Genomic DNA, 23,052 nt, shown 5'->3' with positions numbered 1-23,052 from the left:
TCAGTTATTTTTCAACACCTAATACCGTTATTTTACAATTTACCAAAAAGTATTCGAGGTTGAGCCATGCGAACGTAATCTCCATCTCTGTTTCCACAATAAGAAATTTTATCCTTGAGTTATATGCAATCGGATATGCAGATTGAAAAACTTTTTGCGCCGAGTGTACAAGTTCAGAAGAAGAATACGCGGGAATGGCGCCGTCAATGAAGCGAGATGAACTGCACCAAATTACAAGCTTTGTTCCTCACCTCCCTCCCGAAGTGGAAACAGACCGAGAGGAAAGTGGGGGGGAGGGGGACAGAATTAAACGATAGGGATTACCACTGCTCCTTATTTTCCAGCCGAGGGATTTTCACTAATTTGAACAAATCCAAAATAATCCCTCCGAATTTCCCGCCGGGCTCTGATTGAATCTATCATTCAATTCAAAGACGGTCAGCGAAGAGACTTTCTCCCATCGTGGGTGTGGTCCCGGGTTCGATACCCGGTGGAGGCACAAGTGGTTCGGATCCCACTTTAAACTGTAGGTCCAGTCCCGAGTAGCCATACTGAGCATAAAGTGAACTTAAAATAACAAATCAAATCAAATCAAACCATCGTGGGTGTAATATGTTCGAATGAGTACAAACTTTCCCGGGAAAACACACACATCGGCTACTTGTTTACTTACTTACTAATTTACTTTCCTTCGGATCAAGGTCCATTTTCACGATATCCTTGTTGAATTCGATAATCTACACTCGGGAAAAGTAGACCATAGATGGCGCCAAAATATTGAACCTGTTGCCTTGTAATCGTGAGGTGCCGGGTTCAATACCCGGTGGAGGCAAGCAGTGTAAACTGTAATCCCAGATTAGCCCATCTTTGTATTTATTAAAAAAAGGTTAAGTGCTCCCCTGTGCTTAGCACCACGCCATGAAGGCGTACAGGGGGTATGGGGGTAACGTCCCACACTTTCTTGATCCGGTCGTGAGTGGGGGTGATGTGATCAGCATCACGCCCCTGACCACCTTTACTCCCCAGGGTTTCCCCCAGGTACCCATGTCATTCGACGCTGGGTGGGCGCCGGGGCCGATTCCAACGTTAGAAAAGTTCCCGGATTTGAACCGGCCGGGGATCGAACCCGGGACCTTGAGCATGGTAGTCAGACGCGTTACCGACTGAGCCACCGCGGCCACTTTTTAAGTAGACTTTAAAACAAACATTGGCGTAAAAAGTAGAATTCAACAAACAAACATTGGCTTAAAAAGTAGAACTTCAACAAACAAACATTGGCTTAAAAAGTAGAACTTCAACAAACAAACATTGGCTTAAAAAGTAGAACTTCAAAAACCAAGCTTTCGCTTAAAAATAGAACTTCAACAAACAAGCTTTGGCTTAAAAAGTAGAACTTCAACAACCAAACATTGGCTTAAAAAGTAGAACTTCAAGAAACAAGCATTAGCTTAAAAAGTAGAACTTCAACAAACAAGCATTGGCTTAAAAAGTAGAAGTTCAACAAAAAACATGGCTTAAAAAGCAGAACTTCAAGAAACAAGCATTAGCTTAAAAAGTAGAACTTCAACAAACAAACGTTGGCTTAAAAAGTAGAACTTCAACAAAATAAACATGACTTAAAAAGTAGAACTTCAACAAAGAAACATTGGCTTAAAAAGTAGAACTTCAACAAATGCCCATACAAAATCTATCTTCGGTCGAATCTAGTACATCTCCATTGATGTGTTCTTCATAATTGAATATGTATTCCTCATCCTTAATAACCTTTTGCTCGTTGACGTCTCGTTTCGACGATTACGAACCCTCCAAAAATGGCATTTCGTATCCTGTACGTATGCAACCTGGCTGTGCAGATCATTGTTTCCACCAGCATCCATTTCAACAGGCTAAAGGTTCTGTGTTTATTCTTTTCCTGCAAGTCTAACTTTTGCTGGCTCTTTATGTCAACTTTATGCACAGTAAGGCTAATCGGGACTGGACCTATGGTTTAAAGTGGGACCAAAACCACCATGCAATGTGCGTCCACCGGTTCGAGTCCTGGCGTGGGCGTGGGCGTGGTCAACTATCATCAGGTGTGTCCTTTGATGAATATCATCTACTCATCGTCACAGTTAGCCAGAAGTGGCAGAAAAGCGACGTAAAATAACAATAATACAAAGTAGCGGCGGCTATCCATAGGATTACTTGCAGAGAGAGGTAAGCATTTTTTTAAAAAATAGTGCCCCTCAATTTGCAATTATGACGTTTCTTTAACGAATATAATACAGCGTGTCCATAAATATACTGTCATACTTTAAAGTGATATTACGTTGCTTTGGATAATCGTATTTAAATGAAATTGGTGACATTTGAAAGAAAAACTCAAATATTTTATTTTACAACTCATAGACATTGAATGTGGCCCCCCATGAGTGGCCCTGCAGACATCAAGGCGATATTCCCATTCATGCCACACACACTCCAACATATCCACAGGGATGGACTGGATTGCAGAAGTGATGTGAATTTGCAGTTCTTGCAGGTTTTGAGGCAATGAGGGTACATAGACACAATCTTTTATGTAACCCCATAAAAAAAAGTCACAGACAGTCAAGTCAGGTAACCTCGACTTCAATCCGCATGCTGAACTTTCACCAAACTCTGCGTGGAATGATGAAACACACCAACTACGTTCTTAAATCTTCTGTAATAACAACACAATTTTAAAGGAAAACATTCAAATGTAACCTGCCTGCCTGCTAAATATCCAACAATGAACCCGCATCGTCCATTGTTGTCAGGAGTGAATTTATTTCAGTTTCTATGTTTGATCTCGTTCATTGTTGTCCATTGCTGATATTGGTGTCCATTGTTGACATGCACAAAAATATTTGAGTTTTTCTTTCAAATGTCACCAATTTAATTTAAATACGATTATCCAAAGCGACGTAATACCACTTTAAAGTATGACAGTATATTTATGGACACGGTGTATGTTATTATACGAGTCTTACTGGTAATGAAGAGCTGGCTCAAAAATTAATGCATTTCATTGTCATTTATTAAATTAATGTGTACACGGAACATTTAATTTTCGCCTGATATTTACTTCCCACGGAAGCCTGTGTTCCCCTTTCCGACGGCCAAGTAACTTTTTCACGAACAGAGGCAAATTAAGAATAGATTATCCTATTTTAAGGGAAGCTAGTATTGACTAATAAACTTGGATTCGGTAAGCATTATGAAACACGTTATGGTGATGTTACCTGAGAAACGGCGGACATGGAAGGGGGAAAGGGGAGGGGGTTGTTTTCATAGTTTGTGTTACCTAAGAAACAGGTCACATACACAAAAGTTGTTACCAGGAGCAACGAACACAGGATGGTTTGTTGTGGAAACAAGCGGGCTTGCTTTGAGTCATTTCGTCACATCGTGGATAAATTCCCCTCCTTCCTCCGCAATGAACGAAATGGTACTCGCAAGTTTTGTTGCTGTCGATCTACGTCGCTTATTCGTACTGATAGGCTAATCGCGTTTGAGAGTTTGGCAGAGAGAAAAGAACAAAAAGAGCTGGAGATTTAAGGAATAATGTGTCTCCTCCAGCCTTACTGTCTCTAGAGGATGGGCGTAAAATTAATAATGTGTTCGGATAGTGAAGACTTGGAATTCTGATGTCGAAACCAAGATTGAAGATTCAGATATCAGAACCAAGATTCGAGATTTGGATATCGGAATCAACATTCGAAATTCGATTAACAGAACTGAGATTGGAAATTCGAATGTCGGAACCGAGATTAGAATATCGGAACCAAGATTGAAGATTCGGATATGGGCAAAAAATGAAAATGAAATTCGGATATCGGATCGAAGATTCGAGATTCGAATATCGGAACCGAGATTCGTGATTTGGATATCTGAACCAAGATTCGAGATTCCGATATGGGAAACAAAATTTGGAAATCAGATATCGGAACTAAGATTCAAGATGCAGATATTGGAGCCAAGATTTGATTCATTAACACTGTGAAGATGGCTAATTGGTAAGTTAACTTCGCAGTTGATCGCCATTTTCTGGAATAACTTCCGAACTTCGTTACTTCAGCAGATAAAAAGAATTGACAGTCACTTTACAAATTTAAAGATTAACGCTAGAAATAATCCTATTACTAAATGTTTATTGCGAGTTTTGCGGTATAATACGTTGCCCGAGAGATTTCCGTGAAGGCTGTGGACCGATGCGACAGCTAGGGTCGGTTATCAACAATGTTCAACGTCTCAATGTAAATATATAATTATGGACTGAAATACCAATCAGCCGGCCCCCGTGGCGCCTCCAGGGTCCCGGGTTCGAATCGCGGCCTGGACATGGGTGTTCTTTGTGAGTGTCCCTTCATCAATAGCATCACTCATTCTCATCTTCGCGATTAGCCAAAAGTGGTAGAAATGCGAAGTAAACCAAATGAATGAACTATCTGTCATCGTAACTGAGTTACTTGAGGTAACTTCCATGGGCACACACTGGTCTGGTTTGTTTCAGTGTATGGTCGGCATCCATTTGATTTGTATTTATTTAGGCACCAGGAACATTTTGAATCAGTATTTATGTCGTCTGAAATATGTGCAAGTAGTACTCAGTTGCAATGGAGCCAACGTTTGAAAAACATTGGATGAGCTGAACTCAGAGACATGTTGTATAAATTTACACAACACTTAACACGTGTCATAAGCCTATGTCTTTCATTACTTTTATAATAATGATATGAACACATGTAAATAACATGGAACACCGATGACATCAAATTATGAACAGTAATTCAGGTAGGAGAAGTCGTTAGGTATGAACCTGTTTGTTCAGTTAAACGCGAGAACATTAGTTCTAACTAACTCTCTATCCTTCTTAAACCCGAAGGTTCATGGCTGCAGCAACACAAGCCTTCCATCTGTCCCTATCCTGGGCAAGATCAATCCAATCTTTTCCATTCTTACCGATTTCCTTTAGGTCATCTCAACATTGTCCCTCCACTTCTTCTTGGTCTTCCTACTGGTGTCTTACCATCAGGCTTCCCAACAAGAATCCTGTAAACTCTTCTTTCCTCTCCCATTCGTGCCACAAGGCCTGCCCATCTAAGTCTTCTTGATTTAATCATTCTAATCATATTTGAACAGGAATACATACTGTGCATTTCTGAATTATGTATTGTTATTTATTTCTAAAATTATTTTTAAAATATAATAACAAATACGAGGCAAATTATTAGGTGGGATCGAGCCCCACAGGCCCATATAAGTTGACGTCACTGCTCAGTTTTACGTTGCTAATCGCGTAGATGCCCAGCACGGGATTCGAATCTGGAACCCCTGACGCCGTAGCGCGCTGTGCTAACCACTCCTTCCCGGAGGTCGACAGTCGCATTCTTAGAAAATACGTATCATATGAACAGACAAATGAAACCGAGATCAATTAATTGATTTCCGAGCTGCGAACCTCCTCAAGAGATTAAAGATAGCCGATGGCGAAACAGAGTGGGAGAGGACAAACTCATAGAAAGAGGCCGGGTAATTGTTTCACGGGGAGGGGAGGGACAGGGCGATGTCGTTTCCATAGACTCCTCAGCCAAGCAACGGTTGCCAAGGCAAAACAAACACATTGCTCACGTCCTTAGATACACGCTGATATTCCTCCTCCCCCTTTTTAACATTTTTGCTTTTGCGGATTCAGTAGTATGCATCAAAAGCTTCGATGCCAGGCTTTGACTGTGGGTTCGTCCGGGATGGCGTCGCTCCTCTACATCTGCTGTGGTCTCTTCAGGAGTTTCTTCCCGCGCCAGGCGTAGACGGAGATGTGAGTACTAAAATCGTAGGAGTTTCACTAAAGTTGGTGTGTGTATGTGTGTGTGTGTGTGTGTGTGTGTGTGTGTGTGTGTGTGTGTGTGTGTGTGTGTGTGTGTGTGTGTGTGTGTGTGTGTGTGTGTAAAAGAGAGAAATAGAGGAGAGAAACAGGGATGCAATTGATCAAGAAACAGACAGATAAATATAAAGTAAAAAAAAGACAAGAAGAGAAACTAGAAACAAACAGATAGGGAAAAAGGGACAGAAATTAGAGACAATAAGAGAGATAGGAACAGACAGACAGAGAGAAGAAGAACAGGAGGAGGATCTAGGAACAGACAGATAGAAGAAGAGACAATAAGAGAACTAGGAACAAACAGGAAGAAGAAGACACAGGAGGAGAAACTAGGAACATACAGACAGAAGAAGAGACAGGAAACGAAACTAGGAAAATACAGGCAGAAGAAGAGACAGTAAGAAAAACTAGGAACAGACAGACAGACAGAAGAAGAGACAGGAAGAGAATCTATGAACAGACAGACAGACGAAGAGACAGGAAGAGAAACTAAGAACAGACAGGGAGAAGAAGAGACAAGAAGAGGACTAGTTTATTGATTTGTTTTGTTTTACTTAGCTTTTTGTGCCACTTTTGGCTAATTTGCGAAAATGGGGATGAGTGATGATGTCATGAAATTGATGAACGGACACTCAGAAATATCCATGCCCAATCCGGGATTCGAACCCGGGACCCCTGGCGTCGTAGCGCGATGTGCTAACAACTCCGCCACTGGGGCCAACAAGAAGAGAACTAGGAACGCACAGACAGAAGAAGATACAATAAGAGAACTAGGAACAGACAGGCATAAGAATGGACAGGAAGAGAACTAGAAACAGACAGAAAGAAGAAGAGATAGGAAGAGGAACTAGGAACAGACAGAAAGAAGAAGAGACAGGAAGAGGAACTAGGAACAGACATACAGAAGAAGATACAATAAGAGAACTTAGAACGGACAGACAGAAGAGACAATAAGATAACTAGGAACGGACAGACAGAAGAAGAGACAGGAAGAGGAACTAGGAACAGGCAGAAGAAGAGACAGGAGGAGGAACTAGAGACAGATAGGCAGATGAAGCAACAAGAAGAGAACTAAGAACAAACAGACAGAAGAAGAAACAAGAAGAGTGCTATGAACGCACAGACAGAAGAAGAGACAATAAGAGAACTAGGAACAGACAGACAGAAGAAGAGACAGGTAGAGAATATAGGAACAGACAGAAAGTGAAAAGACAATAAGAGAACTAGGAACAGACAGACTGAAGAGGAACTAGGAACAGACAGACTGAAGAGGAACTAGGAACAGACAAACAGAAGAAGATACAATAAGAGAACTAGGAACAGAGACAGGTTTTATTTTATCTGGAAGGTGAAAGGCAATTTTTATGGTGGATGTAAATGTTAAATATAACACCGTCGTGAAAGTATTCAACAGGATATTGCGAACATTCGTGGGTGGTATTAGGGGGTGGGTACTGGTAGCACATGTTTACTAGTATGTTTCTTCTCGTTTGTTTCATCACATCACTCTTTCTAATCACAGTCACCATTATTTTAGAGAAAATAGAGAAATAAATAAATTAACTAAAATACGAAATAGGGAAGATATAAAAATAATGCCAGTGACACATACATGCACTCCAATAATACATTTCTCCGTAACGACAGAACTAAAAAATAAAGTTTAGAAACCCATTATCTGTAGATGCAGTGGCGTGCCCAGGATGTTCAGAAGGGAAGGGGGGTTACGTGCACTGTTTTAGTAGTTATCCTCATTTTGCCATCTTTTCATTCCTTTGACGTATTTTTTTTCTAGAAATACTGGGCCAGAAGGGTGGGTTATGAATCCCCATCAACCCCTCTTGAGCACGCCACTGTGTCAGTGAACAACAAATAAATATTAATACGAATTTTTCAAAAATAAACTTTTACAAAAGTTTAATTTTTGTAGTTAAAGGTCAATTTCCCTTAAAACAATATTTGTAGTTATTCAGTCATTGCTCCATCTTCTGAGCCAAACTAATACTAATTTGTCGCTTTCCATTAACTTTAGTTACAATAAAATTGATTTCTTTATCACGCTTAGGGGTCACTATTGATCGCATAACAAAACTTCTGCCCAAATCATCACTTCTTTTGGAGCAGTGGATACTAGATAACACACGTCCTAGACTTTCTTGGTCATATCTCTCCCACGTTCCCCCACTATGAGGATTGGATTGAAACCTTGGGAAGCCATGAGTTCAAGGACTTCAGCAGGTTTTTCCCAAGAAGGGGCAAGCAAGGTTTTTTCCAGGGGGGCAAAGGAGGCATATTTTCCCCCATAATATGATATGATTTATTTGCATCCAAGGACTACAATTTTGTACAAGTAGGTACATCTGTAGTATAGGACATGTCAAGTAGAAGTACATGATAATAAGGTTTGGTAATTTTAACGTAAGATACACGCATATATATTTGTGTATTATAACCCTTGCATATCAAGATATTATACTATACAATTTCAGTTTGATGTGCAACAGCAAGCCCTGCATGTATGGTAACTAACCATACCTTTTAACATTTATTCTGGTTACACATAGTATTATAGGACATGTCAAATAGAAATACATGACAATAAAGTTTGGTAATTTTAACATAAGATACATTGCATATGAAGATATTATACTTGAAAAATTTCAGTTTGATGTGCAACAGCAAGCTCTGCATGTATGGTAACTAACCTAACCATTCCTTTTAACATTTATTCAGGTTACAGATACACAAGACCTTCAAAAGATGCCCCCCTCAAAAAACGGTATTTCAGTCTGAAATTATCATGTTCCTTCAACGTATTTATCATAATTAACATAAATTACTGTCACTGAAATGAAATATATAATTTTCAGGTGGACATTCATTTTCCAGGAGAGCCGTGGACCCCCTTGCCCCCCCCCCCCCCCCGCTCCGGACGTCCATCCATGAGTTCATACTCTCCAACGGAATGTCGGGAATAGTGACGAGGGTTATTAGTCAGTTGGCCTCCCCGCTGGCGTCGTGGTTACGTCGTCACCTTGTAATCAAATGGTCCAGTGTTCGATACCCTGTGGAGTCACTTTAAACTGTAGGTCCAGTCCTGGTTAGCTTATCTGTGCATAAAGTGGACTTAAAACGCAACTCAAACAAACGAAGGCTATATCAATGTCTTTTTGCGATGAAGGCCTGTCAGATGCAACGTCATCAATTGTACGGCGTCGATTACAGCTAATAATAATTTATTTATTTCCGTTGACCAATATTCATGGGTATGGAAAACGTCATACATGCAATGCTAAAATTGTATAAAGAAAAAAATATAGTACAAAAATACAATACAAAAATACAACTATACAATAATCCAGTTTACTTCTTGAATTCATTAGGATTATGTAGTTCTATGTCTCTTAAGTACTGTTACATTATTTATACAATACAGAATTACTGCTGGCCCCGTGGCGGAGTGGTTAGCACATCGCGCTACGATGCCAGGAGTCCCGGGTTCGAATCTCGACCTGGACGTGGATGTTTGCGAGTGTCCATTCATCAATTTCACCATGTCATCACTTATACACATCTTCGCAAATTAGCCAAAAGTGGCACTAAAGCAAAGTAAAATAAAGCAAATCAATACAGAATTACTATGCTAAATTTGTAAAATAAAATCCAATACAAAAAATACAATATTAAAATGCAAAAATCCATTTTACTACTTGAATTCAGTAAGGCTATATAGTGTTATGTCTGCTAAGTTATACAGACGTATAGCATAAGGGTGATAACATTTCAAGGGGAGTTCAAGCTTCTTGAATGCGCCCTTAGTTATCTTTTATCCATCCTAATCTATAGTGGGATCGGAGAACCTCATTTAAAAGCGATACCATTCTATGTCATTTCAGCTTGTCGCCTCCTTTGATCGACAGCATGTCAATTACCAGTCTTTCCCAGAGCACCTCCCACCTCTGAGTGAAGACATTGATCTTCCTGACTGGACGAGGGGGCGGTTCCTCTTTCCTTCCCTTGTGCTTTCATCCCTGGCTTATAAAGACCATTCCCTGACATTCGCTACGAGACTCGGCGGCAAGTGACCCGGCGTCAGCGCTTGTCTTTCCCGGTGAACGGGTCAGCGACAGTCGCTAGAGTCGGCTATTAAAATTACAGTTTTCATATTGTGTACTAACCTTGACTACAGAAGGTGTTGAAAATGATATCCCTCTGCTGCAACACATTCCTGGCAGCTCCGAAGGAAATTGGCATTTACACGTGCAAGTTCGTCTACTGTAATTCTCCCAATTTTTCGTACAATACTCTCTTTTAACTCACGGATGGTGTGCGGATTGTCTTTGTATACTTTATTTTTAAGATTTCCCCATTTTTTCCACTTTTATTCAGAACTGACCCTGTTACTCTAAACTTTTTGACGAGGTTTAATATAGTGGCCCTATGTGGAACGGGAACACCAGGAAATTTGGTTGCAAAACGTCGTCGCACTAATTCACAATTCCTCCTTCCGAAGTAACACTCGACAAGATAAATCCTTTGTTGTAATGTAAACTTTCGTGGTGCCATATTAAGTCACAATCTTCAACACACGGACACGACACAACACAACTTCCGAGGGAGAATTATACTGCCGTCAGTCTGCAACGTCAACAGAAAGGGAAAGAGAGCGAAGGCAGAGAGAGCGAAAAAAAACAGACTGTAACGTGCGACTGTCGCGGACACCGGGAAAGACAATCGCTGACGCCGGGCCGCTTGCCGACGAGTCTCGTAGCGAATGTCAGGGAATGCTCTGTACATGGACCTTGTGTTCGATTCCAGTGGAGGCGCATTTCAAAAGAAAGGACCGATTTATTGTATCAAACAAGAAATGTAGCAAACACTGCATTAGTTGTTACAAACATGTACAGTCACGGACAGTTCTGCGTTGTAACAACCCCATTGACTTTCAATGGAAACAGTACAACCCAGAAGTGTCCGTGACTGTACATATACACTTCATTTTTCAACATAGTCACCACATTTTTCAAGCACTTTTGGTGCCGTGGAACAAGGATTTTTATACCCTCTGCATAGAAGTTTGCCGCCTGGGACTTCAGCCAATCCAACACTACCGTTTCCAACGCCTTTGTTTCTTCAAATCATTTATTTGAAGACCATACTTCTCAGCTGACGGGATTATGTAACCGAGCAGCCATTTTAACACGCTCTAACTCACAGGATAACCAACAATTGACTAGGATAATATTATTGGCCAATGGACCAGTTGATGTTACTGCGCAGGCGCGATTCGATCACTGATGCCAGTAACTATTTATAAATAATCGGCCCTTACAGCATAGGTACTGAAATGTTCAGAGCATTTTATGCTTCCAATATACCACTCTTAATTAACAGCCAGTCCCCGTAGCGGAGTGGTTACCACATCGTGCTACGACGCCAGGGGTCCTGCGTTCGAGTCCCGGCCTGGGCATGGATGTTTGTGAGTGTCCATTCATCAATACAGTAGCGTACGCAGGATTTCATCAAGGGTGGTGTTATTTCGAAAACTTTCTACAAATTCACATTACCATTGTTTTATTATACTTTAATTAATTAATTAATAATAAATTAATTAATAATTCTTATAATTAATTAATTAGTTTAATTACTACTAATAATTACTACTAATGCAGCTGCTATTTATGAAAGAAATAGAACACAATTAAATTTCTTTTGTTTCTTTGTTACAAAATAATTGTCTAGTCAATGGTTATTTGTATATGATAAGTGAGACATTTTAAGTGTCAAGAAAATCCATAAAAACAAGCAAATATATAAATTTATTGAAATAATTGAAATTTGAAACTCATTCAAGGATCCGCGCTGGTCTAGTCTGACAACGTCGTGGGAGATTCGGGTTCGATTCCCGGAATTGGTTAGAATTTATCCAGCCTTGTCTCCGCACCCAGCCTCATAGCAATGGGTACCTGAGAGCAACCCTGGGGAATGAAAGCTGCCGGAGCATGGTGCTGATCACATCACCTGCAAAAATAGTTCGAGATCGAGAATCTTCGGGGCCCACCACACCACTACGTGTGCCTTCATGGCACGGTGCTATATGCACGGGGGAATTTACATCACCTTTACCTATGGAATTCGCACAGGATGATGATGAAGCGCGAGAATACATGTTGCTAAATTCCACTGAGTCTATGTTTAAGTTGAAAAGTAAGTTTATAGACATTCCAACACATTTATCACTTCTAGGTGATTCACAAAGCACTTCTTCAACATTATTTAATGATGTGGATGTAGACTCAGCATCACTTGAGAGTTCACAAGGGGATGTGAAATCAGTACCGGGAAGAACGTTTGCAATAAGGTCGGCACACTGCGACGAAGGAAGGAATTTTCACAATTCTCGCAAGAGTCACTGCGCGACTTTTTGCAAAAAAAATTGCAAAATTGAACTTTGCGGCCGCTTAGATTGTGTTTGGAATGTTGTGCTTTTCTTCATGCTGCATGGGAATACTAATTCAAATTATTATTATTACTGTTGCAGATATTTGACTGTGATAATTTAGCCATTTTTAATTTGTGATAAATTAGCCATTTTTAATTTTTTTCTACAGCATTTTCCATAATATTTCAAAAGCTCAAGGGGGGGGGTTAAACCCGGTAACCCCCCCTTGCGTACGCCACTGCATCAATATCATCACTCATCCCCGTCTTCGCAATTTAGCCAAAGTGGCACAGAAAGTGAAGTAAAACAAAGCAAATCAATCAATCTTAATTAACATTTTTATTTTATCAGGGCTAATCAATAAATATTAACACAAATGACCATTTGAGGAGGTGATGTGATTAGCACCATGCTGGAGCTATATTTACTACTCAATGTTGCCCCCAGGTATTCATTTATTAGATGCTATAGAGCCACTCCATATAGGGGCAATGCTGAAAAAAAAACCCACTTGAAATCACCCACTCTGGAAATCGAACACATTTCTCCTGTGTAGCTGTCAGATGCTGTACTAATTGGACCACCGCAGCCTCAAAATGTGCAATAACATAACATAGCCAGTAGTGCAACAGCCGTTGAGGGCCAAGGCCTACCTATGAACTGCCAATCTACTCTTACATGCCTCAGCAGAGGTGGGCGTTCATCCAACCAGTTACAGGGTGATGCCTGGTCAGCGCGACGGTCATTGTTGTAGGTTTCCATACTACTCATTCATAGATCCCCAATTTCCTCACAATGGTGGGTGGCCACTGGTCCCATATACTGGCCAAAGTCTCAGAAGAAAGTTGTTACACTCCCCTCCACCCCCTCAGAAGACTCGAACCAGCATGAACCCTGTAGCCTGAGCCCAAAGCCTCATGCCTTAGACCAGTGGTATTTAATCTTTTTTTCTCAGCGTACCCCTAAAGAAACTTTTCCACTCAAGCGTGTACCCCCCCCCCCCTTCCCCGAGTTATCCTTATTGCATGTAAAATAAATTATGCAAATCATTACCTATTAAATAATACAGTTTTACTATAAAAAGGAGAATTATAAAATAAATAAAGGAAAATTACGGGTATAGCAAAAAATATATTATGAACTTTAATATTTCTTACCTGTTAATGAGATGGCTGAGCTTGTTTTCTGCACACCAGCTCCTCGATTCGTGGCTGAATCTTCGTTAGTGCGAGTATCGGTGGTGATTCTGGATTCAGGCGATTTTTGTGTTTCGTTTTGATGGCTGTCAATGCAGAAAAACTCTGCTCACACAAATAAGTGGAGGGGAAGGGAAGAAGGCGTGAGATGACAGTGTCACTAAATTCAATATACTCTTTCCGTGTGTAACACCAGAACTCGCAAATAGACACGTTTTCGAATATTATTATAAGTGATCTATCAGTGGACATTTCCAGCAGACTTTCTTTTAATTTTAAATGAAGATCAGAGGAATTGATGGCGGTGGTGGAAAACGGATTTGTAATCGAATCTTGTGTGTTATCGTCTTTCTCAATTTCTGGAAAGTATTTCAAGAAACTGTAACCTGAGATTTTGTAGGTGGAATTTGATTATTTCCAGAAGTTCACCACAATATTCCAACACAGTTGGAAAAACTGCAATATTTCCTTCATTAACGCAATCAATCCAAAGTAATACTTTCTTATACAATCCCTTCACTTTCTCACAGGCTTTAAAAATATTTTTGTCGAAGCCTTGGAGTTGAAGATTGAGATCGTTAAATTTGTTGAATATATCCGTCAAGTAAGTTAGTTGGCAAAGCCACTGTTAATTCTCAAAATACGTCACCAGATCGGATTTTCATTTTGAAAGGAAACATTTTTTCTCATATTTCAGTTCAAAAAGGCGAGTCAATACGCGTCCTCGCGATAACCACCGCACTTTCAGGAAAATGTTGACAAAGAAATGTCTATTTTCTTTGCTTCCATTTATTACATTTTCAAGTTATCTCTGTCAGAAACAGTTTTCATTATTTATAATTATTTTAAATTGTGCGTACCCCGTAAAAAGTCTTCCCGTACCCCCAGGGGTATGAGTACCCCAGGTTGAATACCACTTCCTTAGACCACATGGCTATGGTGCAGGACCAACATGTGTAATAAAAATGTTAATTAATAACAAATGTCTAGCATTGTCTCTTCACCAGTAATTTCATATTCTAATAAAAAGAAATAGTTCCATGCGTTATGTTTTTCTTTCTTTTCTAGGATTCACCGACCAACTGAGCTTCGCTGAACAAGGGATCAACCATTCGGATACTATTCCTCAATTCCAGCCATTTTGAAAAGAACAAACCTCCTTGCATTGCATGTATGAACAGAGAAAATAAATATATTTTATTGCGGTGTACAATTTATTAACCCCCCAGTGTAGCAACTGCAAGTTAAATTACTAACAAAATGTTTGTATGTTATGCATGCGAATGAAGTTGGGTATGTGTTCCTACTGGTTGAATCAGAGAGCGTGTGTTGTATAATGGCTAGAATGAGTGTTTCGTTGTGTGGTTCGTTGAGAGTGTGTGAAGACATCCCTTGAAACTCTCTTTCCATTACCAATTGTAAACCTACCTGGCCTTTTCCTGCAGAACCCTCTTGGAAGCTTAAATTTGCAGTTAAAATATATTTAACTACAAAATTAAAACAAGTTCCCTTGCTGCCAAAGGTTCATCCATTCTTTCTACCTAATCCATTTTAATGAACATGCATAATGAATTCTTATCATTGCAGATTATTTCTCATTATTTTGTGATTACTTTCTTTCCCAATAGAAACAGAGACCACACAAGGACCTTCTATTATTAATACAGGTAAGTATTGTTTATTATTGTAATATCATGCTAGACAACAGTTTGCACAAATGAACACAATACAATGCAAAAGGCTTGATTGCACACAGAATGTACTCAGTCTTCCTAAATATCATTACTGGCTGCTAACATGCAATTTGAAAGTATTTATTTAATTTCATAGCACAAATATAGTTGAATTGTCTTCTTACATAAATAATCAGGGTGGGGCAGATACAATTAGATGATTTAAACACCTGCAGTTTGGTGCCAAATTTAAATCGTCTAATTGTTTCTGCCCCACTCTGTATAATTATTCCATCTTTTGGGAGAAGCTTTTGTTTGCTTGTTAATTTTGATGACTCAAAGGTTGATGATTATTCAATCTATCCTAATTGTGAATGGTGACCAATGAGTCACTGAAATCATTAGGCGAATAAAGTAATTTTTCCCAAGAGATGCACACAATTATTACACATTTGTGTAAGAAATGAATAGTATTATTTAAAGTTTTACTTTAGTTTCATAATCACATTCCTTCATGTAACTTAAATCTAGAATACTTAATATGAACTGTGGAAAGTAGTAAAGAAAATATTAAGCAACATGTCAGTATGATTTATAAAGATACCCACATGAATGTCACAAGCATTTGTGAATCGCACGATTCAATAAATCTAATATTCTGGAATAATGCACTCTAGATTTTGTGTGTTCTCCATTAATAATGTGCATGTGTACATATTGTCAAAGTGATGAATGTTGAGAGTTCTTTGTATATTATATGTATTGGTATTTGGAAAACTTTGTATGTATTTACAAATACATGCAAGATCTTATCTGCTTATTTCAACGTGCAAGTATTGCACAAGAAGATGGTTTTCATTAACGCACTTTTTCCCTATTGTAGACGATTCATATTCAGCAACTGCAGATTACAACTGGGTCAGCTTTGATAAGAATGGAACTGCGATCAACCGAGCCGGCTACCAGGTTGTTCCGGGACCATTTGGCTTTGGGACAGCTGTTAATGTCAACTCTGCAAGACTTCAGGTACTGTTTACAAAACAGAATGTGCAACAGTTTGAGTGTGTCTTAATCTTAACTACACGTTTAAAACATTTTTTCCTGATTAGCATGTCTGAACTTAAAATGCTCTTACAACAAACATTGCTTGAACTTAAGACTCCATTTGTAATGACCACATGAAGACCAGAATAATGACTGATTGGTTATTTCATTGCTCTGCTAGAACATTGGCCCAATAATTTTGAATGTTGAAGGCACAGTGGTCCTGTTTGTAAAGTATCTGACTGGCATGTGGAAGACAAGGTTCGATTCCCAGAGCAAGTGATCTCAGTTGGAAATTTTTCAGACAATTGCCCTACATGAAGTGGCTTTGAGGTTCACCAAGCCTCTAACAAATGAGTACCTAGGGGTTAAAGGCAGCCGGAGTATGGTGCTGACTGGTGAAATTGGTCCCAGGGCTACCAGACCAACCTCCCAGGAAGCACCACATCATGCAGAATCCAGAACAGCTTTAATTTCATCTCTATCTCAATTAGCAACGGAGATATTATGATTTGAAAATTGAACGGTGCAAAGGTATTACTGAATTTTCAAATCGAAATGTTTCTGTCCATAATTATGCTATGCAAATACTCACACTGCCCCGTGGCTTCATGCATGTTGGAATGCCTGGGTTACCCAGAAATTGTTAAATTGTAGAATTTTTGAGTGATTTTTTTTTTTTTTTGTTTGAATCTATGCAGGATCAAAACCATTACTTCACACTTGCATCCAAAATTAAATAACAAATTTTATTGCATTTGTTCACATAAAAGATTGATATTTCATGCCATATGTTGTCAAAACAAAAATCCCCAAAATGTACCTTTCTTCACTTTTCCTCAGAATTTTGAGATCTACCTAGATCCTTCTCCAGGTATGAGAAGGTTCCAAGTAAGATCTTGTTACAAGAAATAGCATTCCCTTGCTAGGAACCTTTTCATTTCGGAGAATGGATCTAGGTAGATTTCAAATTCTGGGGAAAATTGAATTATGGTAGAAGTCGGGACTGTTGTCTAAGTTAGGATTATAATTACTCCCATGTCCAGGCACGTATCCAGAGGGGGGCTCAGGGGGCTTGAGCCCCCTCCGAAATTTTTCAATTTATACTACTGTAGATAAAATGAGGTTTTTGGCTTGTGTGTGTGAAATAAAATATTGTGATAATAATTTAAGGAGAAATATAATTATCAAGGAAAGGTGGAGAATGTTCTAAACCCTGAAGGATAACACTGTTATTGATAATATCGTATGTAAACTTTTCTTGCTCTTTCGGTGTTGTTGCAACGAACTTGAGCATTATTTAAAGATTTGTCAGCATTTGGAAGTTGCACAACAAAGCACTGTTGAAGGTAGCACCATGAGTCGGGCAATTAGTTGCATTACTAAAAAAAAAAAGTGCGGAACATTCCAGAATATAATATGGATATAAATATGCTGATTCAATTTCACAGTTGGTCTGTACAACAGAATAATTCAATAAGACTTCAGAAATAAGTGTGACAGTCGATTAGTGATCAGTCAGTGTCCATTGACAGTTTTATAAGATGTAGAGATTCGGGGGAGGAGGGGGGGGAGAGGACTAGTGACACAAGGTCTCTAAAGTAAATATTTCAGCAGTAATGGGCATTGGAGCATAATTTTTTTTTTTAAAAAAAGGAAATAAGCTGCCCAGATCGACTGAAAATATAAGTTTTGAGTGACGATTTATTAGTGACCGGACCAAGTTTCGTGTATGCAGTCTGAGAGTTTCGTGGGTTAAAAAAGGACTTTTAAGTCAATTGTTTTGGAAAAACACTCAAACACTAACTACCACAAAGAAGCACCCATGAAGGCCGAAAATTTTATGAATGTCGAGAAGAGAAGCAAGAACATGTTGCATATGTGGAAATTTTAGCAGAAAAAGCAAGCTCGACCATGACTCCAAAACCAGGGTCTCTGGCATATACCGTGCCATTCTTTGTTCTACCAAGTGAGCTACCAGGTCACCCTTGGCTTCGCTTGATATTTTGCTGTCGCTGTAGAGCAATGGCACAGTATGCCTGGTGGAGCCTGCATTTTCCGCTAAAATTTCTGCATGGCACATCTCTTGTGTATGCCCAACCATAAGATGTTGCCTGTTTCATTAACAAGCACAGAAAAAGGAGAGAATAAAACTAAGGGACATTCCCACCGGTTGACAAGTTCTGTGGTCAACATGAGCTGCCGTTTCAAGGTGACAATGAGATTGACCCACCAGGTTTCACACCGAAGCTACAAGCTATACGTATTGCTTGAGGATTTCACAAATCGATCACAGGCTTGTGTAGCTGCAGCCTGTTGTGCCGCTACGGTGTGAAAAGTTTCTGTTGATTGGGTCACCCATTGCAAATGACGTGTGTGTGCCTTCGGTCTGAATTCTTCCTAAATCTTGAAGATCCAAGTCACAAGGATGGAAAATTAGGATTTTTGTTAAGGTTACGTTTCGAAGGCAGGAGACAACACCATAAAGGATCATATCCAAACCTGGGAGAACACATTCGAATGGATTGTTCATTGCATAACAGCTTCGTGAAACGGACACACATTCACATACTGAGATCGTTTTAGCACAAACACGTTTGTACATTGCAACAGAGTCGTCGAGTGATAAAAATGTCCCGATAGCTATCACGTTCTGAAAGAAGAAAAAAAAAAGAAGAAAAAAACAGCAGCTTCAACAGTGGCAGATTTAGGAGACAGTTGCTCTCCATTTTTGGCCCCGCACTATGGCTCTTTAATGCTAACATTTGTCTACCAAGCGAAAGTAAACTTTTCTTGCCCCCGCACCATTTTGGAACTGAATCGCCACCATCGACCTTAAACCTTGTGAGGATCTATCTATACCCCTGTAAAAAATGATGTTTAGCCCCCCCCCCGAAAATAATTTCTGGATACGTGCCTGCCCATGTCACAGTAATATGAAACTCCTTAATGACATGTTGTTTGTTTGAAAATTTTCTGTACTTTTATAATTTAAAATTATTTGATGTAATAGTATTAATTACTTTTATTCTTCAGTGTTTGGTTGACAACAATTGGGCTAAAGAAGATGATGACTGTGCAAAAAATCCTGCCAACTGCAAAAATGGATTATCTTTTTCTATCTGGGAAAAGGTCATGTTTGAATATGATGTGTACGAACACTCAGAACATCCGAAGCAATACCTCATGAGTACAGGTGGGTAAACTGAATAAAATTTCTGTTGTTAATAATTTGCTTACTTAATATTATTAGGTTGATAGTTCAGCGAAATATACCTCAATTTTTTTTTTAGAAAAATATTAAAATATTACATGAATCTTTTATTGCCAAACTGAATGTCATGTAAGAGAAAGAATTTTGGAATCTTCATTATGTATTAATAGAGAAGAACAATCTTCAGGTTTTGAATCCACTCAGTCAGTGGCGATGTTACTTGGTTATATATATATATATATACACACACAGGGTGGCCACAAAGTTCCATACCTCTATGTAAACTATAATTAAAGTATATATTTGTTTCCGTTTTAGACCATACGGTACCACTGACGAACTGAAAGATGGTGTGAGATGGACTTTCACTCGTGTTACGCCAGCATTGCTCCGCAAAATGTCGCACAGTACCTGGCTCCGTATTATCCTTTGCCATGAGAATGATGGTTCCCTTGGATAATGGTTTATATCACAGAGGTGTTTAGTAAATTCATTGTCTGTTATCAATGAAAACTACTCAAAAAAATTGTCGTTCATTGTATTTGCGTATTATAGGGGTAAAGGTACTTTGTGGCCACCCTTACAATAAATAAGAATTATTGTGGTACATTAGGTCAAATTTTAAGAATATGCCACTTCAGTCAATATGCAGTTACACTTGACAAAGATTAATTAATTGCCTTGCTAGTGTTCATAGTAAATTAAAAGGAAATGTTGGTAAAAATGTCATATGCGGGAAATAGATTTCTTCAAATTTACAGGAGAAAGTACTTACAGAATTGAGTTTCTGTGTAATTTCGGAAGTTCGTAGAAGTGTTTTATCGCATTTTTCAAACTATTTTGCTGCTAAATCATGTATTTTTCTATAATAATGTCCGTCTGATGTACGAAAGCTGTTGCTTGCATTTCCATCCATGTACTTGAACCAGATGTTGCGAGCATCTGATGACGCAATCCCCGGTAAGTGTTTACAAACACAGAGTTTTTTCACTATATTGCCCAACCTAAAGCAACCTAACCTAACCTTACCATGCTGGTGCGTGGGGTCATCGTGAATGGTTTTTGGGGCTATTCGTGGATGCTTATACGATCCAGAATGGTTTTTGGGGCTATGTGGGAATGGTTTTCGGGGCTATGTGGGAGTTTTCCTGTTAAGAAGATTGAAACACTGCTTTGCCGTTTGAAACACAACGCTAGTCAAGATTTGCCCGCCATTTTGCATGTTCAGGAAGCGAGAAAAGAACAAACAATAATTACTCGATATGTCGACAATAGATACTAATTTAGATTGAAAAAGCTAAATCCGTTGTTAAACAATATTTCCCAATGCAGAATAGGTAAGTATGAATGTAAAAAAGTAGAGAATAAACGAGTTAGAGCGATTTCGCGCATATGACAGTTTTACCGGAGATGTTAAGGAAGGAATAAGAATTATAAAATCAATAAACAACTGACAATGGATTTGGATATTTCACATGGATACCAACAGTCAAGAAATTATACAACCAAGGCAGTAGCGTCTAGTGTCCAAATAAAAATATCATTATAAATAAAGACCTGGCAACTAAGACACTATATGTTTTGTCACAAATAAACACTCAGCCATCTTCGATCTGATCCAGCACATTGTACTGATTACTTCTTGCATAATCATTTGGTCTGATAAAACAAACAAGGATTTTGCGATTTATCACCACTTGTAATAAGAACAAATGCGATATTTATAATAATAAATAGTGAATAAAAAAAAAATAGTTGTATATTCTTGTTTGAAGATAGCCTTTAATGTTCTGTATTTCAGGTGGAGATGAAGGCAATCCTGGAATATCTATATATTACGAAGGACCTGATCTCATAGCGATTGTGTCGACGGGAACTTCGATATGGTCTCTCAGAGCCATAGGGCAGCTCACAAATAATACGTGGAGTAACATTGCAGCAAGATGGAAGAACTCAAATCCAGATATCCCAGCCCAAAAGTGGAAAGGACTTCAAGTAAGTTTTTATGCCAAGTATTTTATTCATTCATAAGAAATAAGCCTGTCTAAATAAATTAAATATCTCATATTTCATATCCTTGATCAGTGGCAGCGATTAGGGGAGCATGGGGAGTATGCCCCCCACTTTATGCCATGTTTGCCCCCACACTATGCTAAACGTTATGTACCAAGGGAAATTAAACTGTCCTTGCCTCCCCAGTTTTGGAACGCCACTGTCCTTGATGTATTGTTAATACTATATAGAAAAGGCAAGTAAAAAAAATGGTTGCATTGTAATATATTATCAAATTCATGCAGTGCTGGTCCAAGGGGGTGCGGAGCCTGATCTGAAAAAAATCAGTTTTTGTTCCTCAGTCTGAAGTATAGGCAGGCCCCTAGCCAGGCAGGGTCTAGGGGGCTTCAGCCCCCCTGGCACTGCCACCAGCCTCCTTGACATTAGGTAGAACTATTTTGTATTCTAATTTGTATGCAGTGAAGAGCAAAAATGTAGGCAGCAGATATTATTTGGCTCACAACTTGATGAAAGATAAATTCACAGAACATGAACAGCAACTATTATATTCGTTCAATGTTGTTTATGAGTCTAAGTAAGAGCAAGTATTTAGAAGATTCTGTAGACCAGTGGTTTCCAAAGTGTGCGCCACACCATCTTGGGGATCTATGGCTAATCTGCAGGGGAGGAGCGAAATGTTCCAATATTTTCACAGAAATTATATGATTTTTCTAAATATGTGCTTATTTAGTACTTTTTAACCACACTAACTGAGCATTGCAAATGCTAGACAGGCCAACATTCTGACTTGGGCGCCATGGAAAAATCTTGAAATACTAAAAGAGGCGTGAAACGAAAAAGTTTGGGAATCCCAGTTCTAGACTTTAGAAATTTCTTCTAGAGGGAGCTTCTTTATCTGTACCTTCCCTGCCCCTGTTGCAGCCTCTTGTTTGACAGAAATCTGTGACTTTGATGTCATCATCCACATTCCTTCCACATCTGCGTCAAATGTCAATAGATCCCAAGGTTTGGGAATCAAGGGCCGGAGTCTTATTGCACCTGCTGGTGGTGGAATGTATGGTAGGAACTGTGATTGAAGTGAATATTATTTATTTTTACTTCTATGATATAAATTATTGTGTCATCAAAAATAATATGGAGTGTACATTGAGGGATTGTGGTGTCACTACCAGTCAATTAACACTTAAAGAGATGTTTTAGAAGATATACAAATACTAGTTTTTTAAATATCTCTAAATTTTATATTTTACATTAATGTACTGACCCTGACACACATAATTTACCTTCATTTAATACTGTTAAACTTTAGAAAATGAACTTGATTTTTAAGCCCCCCTCCCCTGATAACCTGTGAGCTCCCCTGGAAACCAATGTGGCTACGGGCCTGAGTATAGATGTCTTTTATGATCACAATTTAAATATTATTACAATTAATAAACAAATAATTTATATATTAGGTTGTAGATTAAAAGCTAATAAGTGTTTCTAAATTATTGTTCTTTTCATTTCCGATGTGTCACTGGTGTGATATGTTCATTATGGGTGTATTCAATATGAAACTATTGTTTTACCTGTCAAAGCGACAA

At 38.9% G+C, this 23,052-nt stretch overlaps 1 protein-coding gene across 1 annotated transcript in view; it reads left to right on the top strand.

The window, feature by feature from the left end:
- Positions 1-5,698: 5,698 nt before the first annotated feature.
- LOC146004564 (adhesion G protein-coupled receptor L1-like) overlaps positions 5,699-23,052 on the top strand; it is a 79,807-nt gene continuing 62,453 nt past the window's right edge. The window contains exons 1-5 of the mRNA XM_083143431.1: positions 5,699-5,821; positions 14,591-15,189; positions 16,079-16,221; positions 19,276-19,435; positions 21,255-21,448. Coding sequence (XP_082999557.1) covers positions 19,375-19,435; positions 21,255-21,448 — 255 coding nt within the window. The 5' untranslated portion in view covers positions 5,699-5,821; positions 14,591-15,189; positions 16,079-16,221; positions 19,276-19,374. The remainder of the gene's footprint in view (positions 5,822-14,590; positions 15,190-16,078; positions 16,222-19,275; positions 19,436-21,254; positions 21,449-23,052) is intronic.

Source organism: Lepisma saccharinum, chromosome 22, assembly GCF_977018435.1.
Source record: "Lepisma saccharinum chromosome 22, izLepSacc3.1, whole genome shotgun sequence".
NCBI classification, from domain to species: domain Eukaryota; kingdom Metazoa; phylum Arthropoda; class Insecta; order Zygentoma; family Lepismatidae; genus Lepisma; species Lepisma saccharinum.
The sequence above is the reverse complement of the archived record's forward strand: the minus strand, read 5'-3'. Positions and strand labels throughout refer to the sequence as shown.